The sequence below is a fragment of the Malaclemys terrapin genome, chromosome 19 (genome assembly GCF_027887155.1).
Source record: "Malaclemys terrapin pileata isolate rMalTer1 chromosome 19, rMalTer1.hap1, whole genome shotgun sequence".
Lineage (NCBI taxonomy): Eukaryota > Metazoa > Chordata > Testudines > Emydidae > Malaclemys > Malaclemys terrapin.
The window spans coordinates 11,291,056-11,308,088 of NC_071523.1; the positions used below are offsets into that span (position 1 = coordinate 11,291,056).

At 47.8% G+C, this 17,033-nt stretch overlaps 1 protein-coding gene across 3 annotated transcripts; it reads right to left on the minus strand.

Annotated features, from left to right (window-relative positions):
* Positions 1 to 9,478: 9,478 nt before the first annotated feature.
* Positions 9,479 to 16,773, minus strand: UBIAD1 (UbiA prenyltransferase domain containing 1). Of its 3 annotated transcripts, none has more exons than XM_054009361.1 (3): positions 16,727 to 16,773; positions 14,860 to 15,425; positions 9,479 to 14,067 (listed from the first exon to the last, which is right to left on the minus strand). In XM_054009361.1, the coding sequence occupies exons 2-3, from the start codon at positions 15,380 to 15,382 to the stop codon at positions 13,580 to 13,582; spliced, it is 1,011 nt and encodes a 336-aa protein (XP_053865336.1). In that variant the 5' UTR covers positions 15,383 to 15,425; positions 16,727 to 16,773; the 3' UTR covers positions 9,479 to 13,579. The 3 variants fall into 3 exon arrangements, with proteins under 3 accessions (XP_053865336.1, XP_053865335.1, XP_053865334.1); XM_054009360.1 differs by lacking the exon at positions 16,727 to 16,773 and adding an exon at positions 15,937 to 16,052; XM_054009359.1 differs by lacking the exon at positions 16,727 to 16,773 and adding an exon at positions 15,793 to 16,052.
* Positions 16,774 to 17,033: the final 260 nt, after the last annotated feature.

Genomic DNA, 17,033 nt, shown 5'->3' on the forward strand with positions numbered 1-17,033 from the left:
TAGGGCCGGATGGCTCTCTTCAAAGGTACGTTTCCACCATCGCCTGCCAGGGCAAGAAAAGTCTGTCCATACTTAATCCTTACATTAGAAATTAATCTGCAGCCATTTAGCTGCGTCACTTGTTTACCCCAGAGGAGACTCACGGCTTCCCCCATTGAGACAAGGCTCAAATCAGCAGCTGTTTTCTGACCTCTCACTCTTAGAGCCTGAATTTCTTTGAAGACAAAAAGACAGCACTGCCATGCTAAAGCGTGTGCATACGTCTCCATCCACCAGGGCCCTGCATCCTCTGCAATCATCAGCTGCAGAACTGTGCTCCAGAATTCGAGCTTTTATTTTCTAGCTGCAAAGAGAACCTTCCCAATTTGAAGGGAGAGCAAACGGAGGCCCTGAGCTGAGTCTGCAGAGAGCCTGAAGCAATGGCTCTGAGAGGGGTGAACCGCCTCATTCATCTGACAATGATGCAGACAGACCAGCTTTGCAAAGCACTTTGAGATCTATTGATGAAAAGTGCTGTATAAGACCTAGGTATTATTATTAAAATATTATCTCAGCAGCAAGTTAAGTCTGAAGACTGATGTGTCAGAACTGTAACTATGACATTGTTGGTCACTGAACACTCAACTAATATCCCTGTCCCACTAGCCCAAACTTCCTTCCACCACTTCCCAGGTGCCCACAACCCTAGCTCTCAAAGGCCAAAATCTCCAGCTCCCTCCTGGAGGATCTCTGCGATACAGCCCTGCATTTCCAACACCAAGGTCTGCAGCACACTGAAAATTAAATGCTATGGGGCCCATTTAAGATAAACTGAACAGGATATCATGTTAAACAATGGGGGGGAGATACACAGTGCTGCTGTATTATTCATGCTCATATTTAATTTCATTAAAAATCAGTTAATTCAGCCAACGCTGCAACAGGATATCCAGCGCTGCCGTGCTCGGGTTGCCGCCGGATGCGGGAGTCTTGTTGTAGAATTGGTCCTGCATTTGCGGTGGAGTACGTAAGGCCTTGCCTTTCATGAATCCTCCCAAAGGCACAGTCCTTGGAATTACATCCACCACAAGGTACAGTCCATGCGTGTGTCCTCACCTGAGGCCCCAATCCTGATCCATACACAAGGACCCCTGTGGGGCTCTCCACAAGGTCCTTCCCACATGGATCAGGGTATACTGTAGTAAACATCATGAGGTCTTGGCCCTATAGGGCTTGCAAAGCGCTGTAAATAAGATGACAACACTGTGTGAATGATGCATTGGAGGATTCCACAAAGAGACCTGCTGCTGTCCAGGAGCACCTCCCCCTTCAAGCTGCATGACCGAGGGAGTCCCTTTGCACCTGCAGACCCACATTGCCAATTTGAAAATGATTCTCCTGCCACGCCCCAGGCCAGCTTGGGAGCATTAGTTGTGGATTAGCTGCTCTGTCATGTTCTCTCCCCCTCCGGATGAAAGCAACAAGGCCCAGCAAGCCTTACAAACAGTGGCTGGCTTCTGCATGAGCAGCTTCCCTTCATCCAGAGTTTGTTTCCCAAGCCCCATAGTTCTCATCTGGATCCAGATCTCACATACAGCAAAAATATGCAGGGTGTTTGGAGCTGGGATTCTGGGCCAGCCTGAGAGAAAGATATAGGAGGATTCTGAACCTTCCCAGTCTTCCTATATGTAACACCAGGCTACACTCCACCCCAGCTCCCCTGATTGTACCGGTACAGGAGCAGCTCAGCTTTTAGACTAGGAGGCCTATGTTCCGGTTAACTGGGGATGCCCCACTAGTCTGTATCCGCTTCCTTTCCCCAAAGGGAGCTTGAGCAGATGGGGGGGGAGGGGGTTCTGCTCTTGGCACTCCTGAGCCAGCGGTTTTCCCTCAATACACTAATGTCATACAGGCAACTTTACCACCATTATCCAAGAAAGAAGTTTCCAAAGTGCAATGTACGTCCGATCCGCTGAGCATTCTCACCTCTCTCCAACCTACAGAGAAATTCTCACAACGAAGGAGACAAAAGCAGGTTCAGGTGGGCTAGGAGTCCAGGATCCCTTCTCAAGTGACCCACTCTAGGCAGCGGTGAACTGGCATGGTCAATCCCAATCGGAAATTGCAGCCATTCTGGTGCTGAACGGAACCAGTTCACTGGGGAGAAGAGCAACTTCTCCAGACATCCCCATCTCTGCCCTCTGTAGAATGAACTGTGAAGGCTAATTCGGAGGGAACTCTGTCCGGTTCCTTTTGTGCACGGAGATCGCAGCTGGCAGGATAATACTATCTCATCTAGACGTCTTAGGTACTTATATGGCCCCTGTTACCATACAACAGTGATACTCAGACTGAGGCTCACAAGCTGCAAGTGGCTCTTTGCAGCACATGATATTAAAACACTGGGTGATTTAATTATTAATGATTCTAAGTTATTAGCCAATCAGGGTGCTTTTATTTGTTATTATTCAATTGTAGTTGATAAAATAATACATGGTCAGTCATTTTGCTGTGAGAATTTTTATATTATCTACATACATACACACATTAAATATTTCCCCTGCCTTGCTGCTTAAATATGACTATATAGTCCTATAGTATGTGAAACAATGGATTCACACTACTGAGAGTCTTTTAGGTAATGCTGATAGCTAATTTGGCTCCTGAACCATTGAGGTCTGAGTATCACTGCCATAAAATATAGTTATTCCCCCCTACTCCAATGATTACAGTACAACACTGCCATCTTCAGGCAACTCGCAGAAATGCAGCCCCTATCCAGGCTGAAAATCTGAACACAAATGGCACAATCTAGAAAAAAGAACGAGAAAACGAGAAGTACTTGTGGCACCTTGGGCCTGGTCTACACTGGGGGGGGGGGGCGCAAGGGAAATTGATCTACGAGAATAGCGTAGCTTAAGTCGACATATCTTAGATCGACTTAGAATTACTTACTTCGTGTCCTCGCGGCGCAGGATCAACGGCCACGGCTCCCACATTGATTTTGCTTCCACCTCTCGCCGAGCTGGAGTTCAGCAGTCGACAGGAGAGCGATCAGGGATCGATTTATCGTGTCTACACTACACACGATAAATCGATCCCCGATTGATCCGGTGGGTAGCGTAGACGTACCCTTAGAGACTAACACATTTATTTGAGCATAAGCTTTTGTGGGCTAAAGCCCACTTCATCAGATGCATGCAGTGGAAAATACAGTAGGAAGATAGATAGATATATATATAGATATATAGATATACACACACACACACACACACACAGAGAACATGAAAAAAATGGATGTTGCCATGCCAACTCTAATGAGACTAATTGATTAAGGTGGGCTACTATCAGCAGGAGAAAAAAATGTTTGTAGTGATAATCAGGATGGCCCATTTCAAACAGTTGACAAGAAGGTGCGAGTAACAGTAGGGGGGAAATTAACATGGGAAAATAGTTTTTCATTTGTGTAATGACTCCTCCACTCCCAGTCTTTATTCAAGCCTAATTTAAGGGTGTCCAGTTTGCAAATTAAATCTAGTTTCTTGCTGGAGTCGGTTTTTGAAGTTTTTTTGTTGGATAATTGCGACCTTTAGGTCTGTAATTTACAATCTAGGAAGAGGCTGCAGGGTCCCAAGATACTGGAGAGGAGAGGAAAAAGCTGGACCATGTGTCTCACCCTCTGCTCCAGCAGGCAGAAGCTGGAGTGGACCAGGAGTTGCTGAGTCAGCACAGGACAATTACAGGCACATAAGCAAAAGGCCCAAGCTGTTGCCTGGGCTGGGAGAGTCTGCAGAGTTCTCCTTCACCAGTTAGGATGCTCAGCAAACCAGGCTCTGCACTCTCATGAGAGACTTTTGCTCAGGTTTCCTCGTCACTGGGACAGTTCTGAGTTTAGCTCGGCCACACCTGGCTGTTACATTTTGGAGGAGAACACAAACTAATCTCAAATGTCTAAGATGGGGGGCTTGACTTAAGATACGTATTACAGAAAGGGTGGCAGGCATTTACCATGCTTCACCAGCTCAGTACTCTCCTGTCCTGGGGACACATTAACCGAAACACTGCTGCAAGGACACGAAGCATCAGCTTCAGATGCAAGAGTCTTGGAGTTAAGGCTTAAATTCCTCCCTAAACTCACTTGAATAAGTCTAGCTCTTGTAGCTCATACAATGTGCAAAAGCATCTCCCACATCTCAGTGCAGAGGTGCTAACAGGAGGTCAGCCCTGGTAGAACTGGCAGCTCGGGCAGTTAGCACAGAGTTTGGGTGCAGGCATCAGACCCTTCAAGTTAATTGAGATTTCTGTGATCTGTTCAAAATAAAGGGGAAAACATACACCTGTTCAAACACGGGTGGACAGGGATAGCTCAGTGGTTTGAGCATTGGCCTGCTAAACCCAGCGTTGTGAGTTCAATCCTTGAGGGAGCCACTTGGGGAATCTGGGGCAAAATCAGTACTTGGTCCTGCTAGTGAAGGCAGGGGGCTGGACTCAATGACCTTTCAAGGTTCCTTCCAGCTCTAGGAGATGGGATATCTCCATTAATTATTAACACATTGAGCTGCATCTCTTCAAACCACCAGCAACTAACAGCTCCCAAAGATTTATTTAGAGTTTGGCTAGATCTATACTGCAAACATTTGAGGCATGATCTGCTGTATCGGCAAAAGGCACAGTGAGTATAGAAGAGATTATACTAGCAAGGATGTCCTTTTGCTTGCTGGAATAAGTTATACTACTAAAAACACAACTGCATCTGCACTAGGAGCTCTTGGCCAGTATAGCGCACGGGTGTAGAACTGGGTCTACATTACAGTTGACTTTTACTCAATACTCCACAAGTAGAGTCCACACTTCATTTGAACCTTACGGACACAGCAAATTCTAAGTCCAGGGTTTATCTATGCTAGAGGATTTTCGAATAGGTCAACTGACAGCCAGTTAATTCGAGTTAGCCAATGTGTTTGTACATGCTAGTCTGGACTCCACAAATGCATGTGTCTGGGAACAAATGTTTGTGGAGTGAACAGAACAAGCACATACAAACGTGTTAGCTCACTTGAGTTCATTGGCCAGTGAACTCAAGTTGAAAGACTTTAGTGTAAATGAACCCCTAGTAGAAAAAGTAGTGCAAACCCTATTCCTTAATTCCTGTTCTCTTCACCCATCTCCTTACAGCCATTGCATGGTGTGACGAAGTGGGGGATTTTCTTGCTTCTTCTTGTTTTCGGTGGGGTTTCAATAGTTTGCATGCGGGGGGGGGGGGGGGGGGAAACTCAGTTTCCCTGGGTGTTACTGGTTTAATGAGGTGATGGGAGAGGGAGTTTGTTGTTACAGAGGACCGGAGAGGGAACGTGGAACCCCAGCCAATGGCCTGAAGGATGGATACCCCAGCGACCGGTGACCTGAGACCCCAACCCAGAGACCCAGCTCAGGAGTTGCAGCCGGTTCTGGCCAGTGGGAGAACAATGGGCTGCAGAATGAGGACCCAGTGACCTAACCAGCCGGTTCCAGCCAGAGGACAGAAGGGAGGAAAGGAGGCCCCAGTTTACAACCCTGTTTACCTGGAGAGAAGACAATGGACAGAGGTGGGGCTTGGGGTCAGGGAGCTCAGATGCCTAGCTGGGAAGCAGGGGGGCTCTGGGCTGGAGGAGGGAGCGGGCAGAGCCCACCTAGATGCAGAGAGACTGGGACATGCTGGGCTGAGGGAGGCCAGGCCTGAGGCACTGAGAGTTTCCTGTGCTGTGTTCAACCCTCAATAAATCCTCCTGTTTTATGCTGGCGGAGAGTCACTCCAGTCTAGAGAACAGGATTGCATCAACCCCTTCGGGGGTGGAGGCTCCGGGGGTCCAGAGTGAGTGGACTCCCTGAGGGGGCCCACGGCAGAGACAGATGTGCTAAGGCTCAGAGAGGTGTGGCTCCAGTAGGTGGAGGGGCCTGACCCCAAGAGAGAGTGGACCCCCGAGAAGGGCTGTCGCACTGAAAGGGTCACCCCCCATGGACTGCACAGGGCCAAGAGTGGGCACGATCTGTGAGTCCATGATACATGGTTACTGTCTGTCCGGTGGCACACGTGATTTTTCTGGCCCCTCCCAATATTTAAGTCATGCCTTTATGGGGGCTGTTTCTCCAGATGCCCATGAAATTAATAAGAAGATTAAAGCCACTAACATTGTTTTTTAAAAATGCTTCCTATCTCCATTCCTTTCACTTTGTATAACATCCAAACTCACCTCGTGCATTCTGTAGCTGACCTAGTTATAACAGCAATGACTTGGTGCAGAATCCAGCTACTGTGGGGACGGTGGCCATATAGTTACCTAGATAGTTCAAGGAAAAAGGAACCAAATATGCTCTCTACCTGCTTCCCATCAGTCTTGGGCCTAGTAAGGTTCTGTTTTATATGTCATTTAAACCTCCCCTGAGAAGAATTATTGTATTGCACATACAGGGATGTAATACACAGTAAGAAGGCATTGTGTAAATGGTATTACAGCAGAAGTTCCATTAAACTGGGCCATTCACCAACCCTTCTCTGGAAAAAAGCGAAGTCATTGGTGAGAGAGAGGAACAGAAAGGTCCCAATCCTTACCCCCAATGAAAGGACTCGTCTGTATGATGCAGTTAGACTGGTTTAACAAAGGTGTGATTTTAAACCCTGTGCAAGAGGCTGTGTAGACAGTCTTCAGTTTAAACCAGATTTTTTTCAGTTTATCTTAAATCAATTAGGAATGGGTTTAAGCCAAATTGTAGTAAGCCTCCAGTTTAACTAAACCAATGCAAGTCTAATGTAGACGAGGCCTTAGTCAGTGCCAGAACTCCCATTAACTTTCAAGACAGCAGGATCGGGCCCATATTCTCATGCAGGTGGGTGGACAGATAAAAATCGAATTCTTCCAAGTTTACTTATCAGTAAATGTTGGTAAAAGTCGATTTCACCATACACACAAACCGACAATATGTATTTCCATAGATCATCGAAATTTACAGATAAGCAAAGAAAGAAAAATGCTGTTTGAGAACTTAGAGAGTGATTTGAGGGTATATGCGTTGTATATTTTACAATGGGATGCTGACAATTTGTGTTTTACTGGTTATCAACCTTTAACTTTTTGAATTTCAATGTCTGCTATCATTAAATAATTATTGTCCAGCTCCCTGCATTGTCTGACCCCCCCATAATTTCCTGCAACTGTGAACATTTAAATCAGTAAACATTAAAAAGTGCTTAAAAACCCATAATTTTGCACAACTGTGCACATTTAAATGATAAAAATAGAAAAAAAATGTTTAAAATAAACATGGATATTATCAGTCAAAATTATAAAAAAAATGAAGATGTGCCAAGCCTAATAGATAAGGCACGCACACATTTTTGCTCTCTTAGGAGCAAAGTGGACAAAAATCCAGCCCCCAAGCTTAGAAGTGTATAAAGTGTCACAGGCTGAGACTTCACCAAGTTCAACCTCAGGCACGTTGTCACATCTGCCTTAGGAGCGAAGAGCTTCGAATAAAAAGGATGACAAGCCACCACTCATGGAGGAATGTGTCTGACAGCTCTTTATTACAGAGCAGAGCAGTCTCATTTCAAGGCCATTAGAGGATTAAATAAACTTGCAGGGAAGCGGGGGGAGGCACTCAGTCAGCACTCCAGCTATTAAAAACAAAAGAATTGAGGAAGAAGAGCCTTCCTCTACCTGCTTAATGACTCCATAGGTCAGGCCTACACTACAGACCTATACAGGGGAGTCTCATCTTACGCGCATTTAACATGTGTGAATTCAGCTTTGCGCGGTCGGAAAAAAAAAAAAAAAAAAGAAAAAAGAAAAAGAACAATTTAAATACTGTACCTGTAGTACGGGCGATTCCGCCCGCCATTACACTCAATGTAATTTTGACTATACTCAATTTTCGCTTTACGCGCTGACAGTGGAATGTAACCCCAGCGTAAGATGAGACTCGCCTGTATCAGTTAACTACGTTGCTTAGAGGTGTGAAAATCCACACCCCTGAGCGACAGTTATACCAACCTAACCCCCGCATATAGACAGTGCTCTGTTGACGGGAGAGCTTCTCCTGTCTACATAACTACTGCCTGTTGGGGAGGTAGATTAACTCCACCAACAGAAGATCTCCCATCAGCGTAGGAGCGTCTTCACTTCTGCGTTACTGCTGCACGGATGCAGTGTTTTAAGCGTAGACCTGCCCACAGGGAGTACTATTTCCACCAAGACAGCTGAGCTGCAGGCCCCACCATGGGCTGAGAAGGGTACGATGCCGCAACCTTCTTGTAAAAATTAGGCTTGCCCACACATGATCATTAAAGACCCAGAAAGGGGTGAATTCTGAGGCAGATTAAATGGTGTCAGAGAAGTCAGTGTACGTGGGTGGAACTTTAACTGAGCTAGTGAAAGTGAGTGTGATACCATGGGGCTGTCACCAGGCTAAGAGGGCTCGAGATCGGGGGTGAAGTAGAAACAGTAGCCAACAGGAGAAAAAGCAGTCTCCACGCCAGCTACAAATCTGCCTTCTGCCCCAGGCAGGTAAGTTACACCCCGATCCCCACTGTTTACATCACCTTTTCATTTGGCCCAGCATCCACAAAGCACTTCATGATCCCTCTCAATGACAGAGGCGACAGTAAAGCTTAGCACGAATAGTGCTTTGCATAGAGCTGTACACACAGCAAACCTCCAAACTGCCCTGAAAGGACATCAGGCAGATTAGCCCCTTCTCATATCTAAAATTAAGGGGAGCAATGGCAAAGAGTTATGCCTAGAATTGCACAGCAAATCAGCACTAGAGTTCTTACTCCGAGTCCCAAACTCCTTCTACACCACGCTGCCTCTGGAGACATAAATAAGGGATTAGCCCCACACCTTTTATAATCTGCTAAAACAGTTATTTATGGGCTGCAAAGTCAGACTGTGATAACGACAGCAGCGTTATGCTGCACATAAAAACATTAGTCCTTCGGGGCAGTTTTCCCTGCCACAAGGGTTTATAGCTCCTGGGCTCTGCTACAGATACATGTAACGAAGGATGGAACTCGGGGGCACTTTAAATCAGAATCAACAAAAGGAAAAATATAAATGAACAAATTCCCCTATCCCACAGACCTCCTGTTCTGGCCATAGCCCTGCATTCAGACACGCAAACCTTACACCCCAGCCATTAACACAGCTTAAAGGTCTCTGCCCCAAAGCATCCCAATAGCTTGTATGAAAGAGAGAGCAAGGAAACCAGGCAGGAGAAACATGATTTGAGTGGCAGAATGAGAGTGAAGAGGCTCAAGCATTCCTGTGTACTGGGCAGGCATTAGTGACCACAGCTACTCAAGAAAGCTTCCCAATAATCCTTTACCCTGGTTTATGGCCCAAATGAGAGACTGGTGGGGGCAGCATGCTGCCAAGGACCTGCGGTGCAAATCCGACCACCTAAAAAGTTGCAAGGAAGTCAGGAGTGGGGACTTTGACACAGGAAGAGCAGGAGAACACGCAGGTGTTGATAAGCAAGTTTATCTTTATTAAAAAGACAAAGTTCAATTGAAGTCTGTCTCAGTATTACAAATGCTCAGGCTCAACAGTGCCCTGCAGAGAAAGGTGTGTTCCAAAGTGGACTCGGTTGATAGATTAGATCACCAAAACCTATTAACATCTGCCCGAAAACATATGTTTTCCCTTTCAATTGAACTGATTATCCCTTGACATACAAGGACAGGGCTGCCTGGTTCACAAGGGGGCTCTTATGGTCAAAGGAGCCTACCTCATGCGTACCTAGGGTGTGTGCTTTCCAGTGCTTCCACGCCAAAGCTGTACAAAGGAGTGTCCATACGAAACATTCTCCAGAAGACCACTCTGATCCAAGCCCAGAAACACAATACGGAGCCATTTAAAATTATTAACCATGGCTTGTTAAAAATGGAACGTTCTTCACTGAACCTCTGCCTGGGTGAGAAGAGAGGTCAGGAGGCCATTTAATACATACGATGGACGGATGTGCTACAGACCTGCTCCGCTACCAGCAGAGAATCAGCATGGAGCAATACAGCTTATTGCAAGAGGCTGAAAAGGCCTATGATCAGAAGAGGTGCTGGACACCCAATATCCTCAGCTCAGACGCTGTAACACAAGACAGGTTGCCTTAGGGTTTGTCTATATGGAAAGTTTTACCAATGATGCTAATATAAATCCCCATTTGGACACACAACCCTGGCTTTTGTTTAGCTTAAATCCTGTCCCAAGCAAACCAAAAAGGGACTTCTCATACCAGAATAAGAGCATACACATGGTGTAATACTGGTATAACTTTACACCTTATCTTATACCAAAAAGATCTTCCCATATAAGTAAGGCCTGAGAAAATACCCAGTATAGATATAGCACTTCTTACTTTCAAAGCTCTTTATTAAATAACATTAACCCCACAACTCCCAGTGAGGTAGGCAACGGTAAGCTCCATTTTACAGATGGAAAAACGAAGGCACGGAGAATGTACGTGGCTTGCCCAAGGCCACTGGGGAAAAACAAATGACATGGTTAGGATTAGAATCCAGGCGTTTCCAGTTCCCTTACCATACACAGCTCTCCCCTAAGTCTGCTATGTGTGCTGCTGCTTACGAATGGAAGCAGTCTGCACACGTTTCCTTCTAATCCCTGCATCTGTAAGTCACTTTGAGTGCCCAAGAAAATGGCACTACAAACACTTGAAACGGGTCACCTCCCACTCCAGCTGTGGCAATAGCACTGGTTTTTCCCACTAGCAGACAGACTTTCTAACCAGGAGTCTTTCCCCTTTTTGTAAGGAAGAGATCAACTATAGTGTAACGTGTTGCTGTTCCACTGAGGGCCATTTCCTAGACCAGTGGACCCCAACCTTTTCCGTGGGGCAGGCGCCGGACTACCCGCCGAGGACCGTGGCTGCCGGACAAGCAGTCGCTGAAATGCCGCCGTGAAGCAGCAACGTCAAGAGGCACCGCGTTGGGGACCCCTGTCCTAGACTGTTCACCATAAGAGCTACAGCTCTCAAATTTCTTATTCACATTCTGCCTGTCAGAAGCAACATGGCTTAGGGAAAATGCATAAAAAATTGCCACATCAATCTTCATTAAACTACAGCTATGCAAGAGCTAGACATATAATCATATAACAAACAAGAACAGGGCACAGGATGTATCTGCTGAGACACCTACAAACAATACAACCCTGGGATTAGCCGGATCAACCCATTCCATCTTGCAGAATGGGCTCTATTGGGAAATAGCTCTCTCCACCACCGGGGTTGATTTCGCCATCACTTCCACTCCTCAGTCTCTGAGACAGAACCTGCTTGGCAGAAGGCAGAGTTGGTTCTTTGACAAATGCTCATCACCAACCCACCGGAGCTCTAAGCCAGCACCGAAAATAGGAAGTGCACATTTTCCCAGAAAATCACTGCCAAGTATTGCTAGATGCCTCTCTCCCTCCAGCTGAGATCAACTCCTTCTGACTGGGTTTCTAACCAAAGCCAAGTTCTCTACTGTACAAAGCAGCAGACTGGCTGCTTAAACCAGGCTTGCCTTGTTGTTTTCCCTGGGCAGCCTGAAGAGAAAGTCTGATCCATGCATCGCCCTATTTTAATAACTGAATCTGAGGCTGGTGAAAGCTGTCACCTGCCTGCTGAGATTGCTTCTAAGCAACGGTGTCCAGCTGTGAAGCAATCACAACTGGCAGATAAGTCACCAGAAACCATCTGAACGCTTTGAGCCACCTATATAACATCTGGGTGCCAGTTCCATTTTATAGTTGTCATAACTCCTCCATTACATGCAGCCCTGAACAGCAGTCACCCCCTCAGGTGAACACCTCTCTTTGCCATAACATGCCCAAACTGGATATGCAACACTGCACACCCTTCTGGACTTAACTGATCGCAACTAAAAGACTCCTTGTGCCCTGGTTAATACCCTGCCCTCGGGCTCGGGAACACCGTGCTCCTGGCAGTCGGAGTTCTAGAACAAGGTCCAGATCAATTCAATCTGGACATTTCAAGGGAGTCCTGCAAAAAGCCCTTACATCAACACTCGCCGTTTCACACAGGGAACCAAAATATTTCCCAATGAAGAACAGGGTTCAGTGACCATGGGAAAATATGAGTGAGAGCCAAATTCACCCTGTTGTGCCCTAACGGACTATCCCCATAGCTGTATTGGGCTCTGCGTGTTTCACACCATCTGTTGTGAGGAACAGCATTCATCCAGAGGGGTATATTAGTATCCTTATAGGAGAGCAGGGATTGGAGTGGAAAGATATGCAGGAAGAATATCCAGTACCATTGAGCACATCATCCTGAGGAGTGATCTAGAACTTCAAAACTGACCAATGCATCACAGGAGTGTCATCAAAACCTTGCTCCCCACTGGAAATGGGAAGAGGAACCTATCAGCAAGAAGATTAATTCACTATCCTGATGTCTGTGCAAAGTCATGGCAGAAATTTAGACTCCCTCCTGCAATGCCCCCCATCTTTCTCCCTTGCTGCCACCAGCTTTCCTTACAATAGGGTGACAAGTGACTGTGGAGGATGACAATTAGAAAATGCTTCACTATTAGAGACTTGGCTACCACAGCGGTGTCTGTTAGTCAATATCCAGTTGCCTACAGAGCTTTGTCACCCTGCCTGACAGCTTCTTTTAACACCATGACCCTTTCATCTCCGGCAGAAGGGTCTGAGAATGAGAAAATTTTAACAACAAGAACAGAACTTTTCATCCTACCAAGTCTTGTGAGCTTCTTAGCTGTACAACGTGCAGTTCTGGCCCCCAGCTACTTAAAGAGGGAGTGGAAGTGCACTGCTTTTGGCTTAAAGCTCAGTGCAATGGACCAGCTGTGTTCCATTTCAGGACCTATATACACCACAGCAATGGGGGCTTTAGAAATGCCTAGGTAGAAAGGAACTAGCAGTGGTGGCACCAGAATCTGCTGTCTTCTTGATGGACACCCCATGCCCCATTTCATATAGCCATGATGTTTGGAAGCGTAAGCTCAAGATTTGGCAAAAGGTGGGGAGGGAGGGAACAGACCAGGTGGTGAGGATGAAGTTTATCAAGAGGAGTGAAGTAGCACCATCTGCTTTACCGTGATGCTGACAACAATAAAACATTCAGTGGCGACTTTCAAGTGCTACAGCATAGGAGTGGAGCTGCTGAATCCCCTTCATGTTGTATGGGGATGATTCACAGACCAGGGAAGGGACAGTTCACATTTAAAGCTCAACCCTGCTCCTATTGAAGTTAATAGCGAAAGTCCCTTTGAATTCAATGGCAGTAGCATCAAGTCCTTGAAATGTCTGTCTGCTCACATGGTGAATTGCAATAAGCCCCGAGGGAAAGCCAGAGACAGGTAATTCAATCCTCTTCCCAGAGAAGAAGTTCCTAAGACACCACTGGAAGTCTCTAGTACAAGAGAAACTGCTTATCTCAACAAGACCAAAGCTCATAAAATTCACATGGAGTCACTGGCTCGAGCCAGCCTTCTTGCTCTGGCCCCATCCATAACAAACCTCCCACTTGCACCCCGAGCTCTGGCACGAACACTCAAGTTATGGGGCTACAGCAGCTCTCGCCATTACAGTTTGGGCAGCGTGCCTGCTGGTGCCAGTATAATACCAAAAACGTAGAAGAGCCCCAGCAGGAGGTTGAGCTTGGCTGTCCGCTGGGGAATTTTGCTGAAGCTCTGGCTCCGGAACTGCCTCTCCAGCGAAAAGGCCATAGGAATGGTGAGTAGTGGCAGCGCCATGCTGATGGTGTAACGCGTGGCCAAGATGCAGAAAATCAGGTAGGGCAGGAAGAGCAGTGTGTTGTAGAGCATGTAGGAAAACATGGGGCCGATGAGGATAGCCAGGGTGACAATGCCTGCCTGCCGGTCAGACTCCATGTCCCGTGTGTTGTTGCTGTGCAGGATGGCCTCAGTACTGAGGGCTAGTGGGACAGCATAGAGCAGCGGTGAGACAGACAGATAGCCAACCTGCACTGCATGGGCAAACATGACAGCCAGGGGCCCAAATGTGATGAGGATCACCAAGTCGCCAAGTGCAACATATTTAAATCCAATTCCTGTGGCAAGAAACAAGAGGAAAACAAGTGTTACCAAGTGAAATTCACTTTATGGAGGATAATAGATGTTACTCAAACAGATCAGCAGTTCCTAAAAAATGCGGTAAAACAGCCAACACAAACACAGCTAGGGCAGGGCTACAGATGCTCTTTTATTGCCCCAGAACTGATTATTATTCTCCTTTTCCAAAGATAATAAAGCAAATACAATGTCTACACTTCTCCAGTCTCACCCAGTGAGCAAAGATTATGGGGCAGATTCCAGTTACCATCTGGAATACGTTGTTCCACAAGCAGTCACACTGAAGTCAACAGTATTACACATGCAGTAAGGTGCTACACAACGTGAGTACAGATATTCGAATCTGGTCCTGAACAGATGCAACCATCAGGTTAGACTAACAGATGCTACATCTTTCAAATGATATCCTCCAAATCCTAGAAATTGCTTAATCTTATCTATAGCAAAACACTGGGTGTCCTTTCAACCACCCAGCTGCAGAACTGAAGAGGCAAAAGACATTTTTATCTTGATAAGCCCCACAAAAAAATTTGTGTTCCTACTCTACATCAGTGTTACTCATTAATCTTGGGTGCATTTCTTAAAGCATGTCTTAAGTTTACTTTTCATTTGAAACTAGATCTGGCTAATAAGAAATGAGGAACCGTTCAGATAATACAAACTGAGCTCCATCCCTGGAGAAGAGAACACAGATAATGAACCAAACCAGCTGACATACATTTCACACTCAATTCCTGCCACAGACTCAGAGTATGGAGTGCAGTCCTTACCTCCAGTATAAAGGAAGGAGCTGGAAAGTCCCCCAAAGTAGATCAGTGCCAGGTGCTCCAACTTGAGAGTGGAGAGACAGTAGAGGCAGGCAGCACAGATACAGCCCAGGGTATAGAGGAAGACCCCAAAGCGGACCACATCCTGAGGCTCCAAGATCTGGTCCACCAATGTCCGGTCATCACTCTTCTTGTGGTCAATGCCCTTGGAGAAGTCATAGTAGGTATTAACCAAGTTACCTGCTCCATGCACAGCCAGGACAGCCACTGCACTGCCCACTAGCAGCCCTGGGTCTAGGGATCCGTGAGATCGATAGGCTAGGGCACTACCCAGGGCTACTGGGGTCAGAGAGGCACTGAAGCTCCAGGGCCGCAGGGCCAGAACGTAGGCTGCACATTTCTGCTTCCAGGTGCCTGGGCGGCTCTTCGCAGAGCTGAGCAGCCCGATGCCCAGCTCCCCCACGTCACCTCCTCTGGGGCTCTCAGCGCTGATGCTAATCTTCTCGGTCTGATCCTCAGCCTCCATGCTCTTCACGCAGCTGCCTCAGAAGAAGGTGCTGGAGAGAGACCTGGGAAAGGAGGGGGAATTTGCATCAGGAAAGGGAAACCCCGGGCCTTGCCAGTGACTCACTGATGACATACGCCGCCCAGGGGAGAGCTGCCAGCCTGTGGCGACACCTGCCCCACAACCTGAACCTCTGCAGCTGCGACCGCTGAGCGAAGGACCCCATAGCACGGAGAGCGAGGGGCAGGCCCCTTCCCAGGCGGGGCACCACAGCGGAGAAGCGGGGTCCTTCCCCGGCTTCCTCCTCCCCATGGGGCACCTCAGCTAGGCTGACCAGATGTCCCAATTTTATAGGGACAGTCCCGATTTTGGGGTCTTTTTCTTGTATAGGCTCCTATTACCCCCCTTGCCCCCGCTCCGATTTTTCACACCTGCTGTCTGGTCACCCTGGTCAGCTCCCCCGACCTCCGCATCCCCTGGGCAGGGGAGCTCCCCGGGTGGGGGGCGGCTCCCAGCCCCGGGCGGGGCTGACGCTGCTCTCCCGTCTCCTGGGGCGGCTCCGGGGCCCCCCTCACCTGCTGCGGAGCCGGGTCCCGGGGCGGCCTCTCCAGCTCCGTTCACGCGCACTCAAGCCCATAGCAACCAGCCCGCGGGACCGCCATCTTCCCCCGCGTGGGCACCAGCCAGGGCCGGCCCCTCCGGAAACAAGGGCTCCGAGCGCCGAGGTTCCGCTTGCTCTGCGGGCAGCCCTGGGCCGGGGCGGATGGGAGGAGAAACGGGGGCCGGGAATCTTCCCGCAGCGGGAAGGCGGCACTGGGATGGGAGGTTAAACCTCTTCCTCGGGGTCACTCAGCCAGTCCGTGGCAGAGCTGTGGATTGAACCCGGGAGTCCCGAGCCCCACCCCGCTTCTTTAACCACCGAGAATAGACTCCCCGACCCCCAGCCCTGCACACTGGTGCTCGGGAGGCTGCATGCACTCACAGCCCCATAGACTCCTGCTTGCAAGCTCAGAGCCTCCCCCTCTCCGAGCCTCCCTTTCCCCAGTCTGCAAAATGGGGATAACAACCCACAGGGATTAATATGTGGGAGCGACTCGACTAATCTGGTAATAAGTGACACGGGGAAAGCCTAGACAGTTACTCTGAGTCCCTGTTATTCAATTATCACTTAATAGTTACCTATTACTGAACATTAACAGCGAATCATTAGTATCAATAACAAGTCTGTTGATATGAACCCTTAACCGTTACGATTAGCGGTAAATCATGGATGTTAAACACTTTGTATTGATTATTGTAGCTATTCGCTATTTTCCACTGTTAGGCAAACTAGGTGTCACAGAAGCGACTCGCTTCTATACGTACCATTACGGTAACAGAGCCTGTCTCCTGCCCTTGGTGCTCTTCAGGACGGGCTGCACCCAGGGCAGTAGAGAAGCTGGAGGAAATAGAAGGACCAAGTGCTCACGTGGCGGAAGAGTCCTACCGTCTCAATGGTTTAAAAAAAAAAACCGACTCTTCCCAATTTCCGCATGCGCACAATGCCCTGTGGCTTCAGAGAGGGCGGAAGCAATGCGGCTTTCCAAAGGCGGGGCAAGCGCTGAATTCTAACCAATCCATCGGCACCCAACTTCTCATTGGTGCAGCTAAGTGTCAGTAATCACCGTCTGTC

Excerpts from the sequence above, each read along its gene's own strand:
- UBIAD1 (XM_054009361.1), bottom strand. The coding sequence starts at position 15,382 with ATGGAGGCTGAGGATCAGACCGAGAAGATTAGCATCAGCGCTGAGAGC. Across the intron at positions 14,068-14,859 it reads CTCCTTCCTTTATACTGGAG|GAATTGGATTTAAATATGTT; the intron begins GTAAGGACTGCA and ends TTCTTGCCACAG.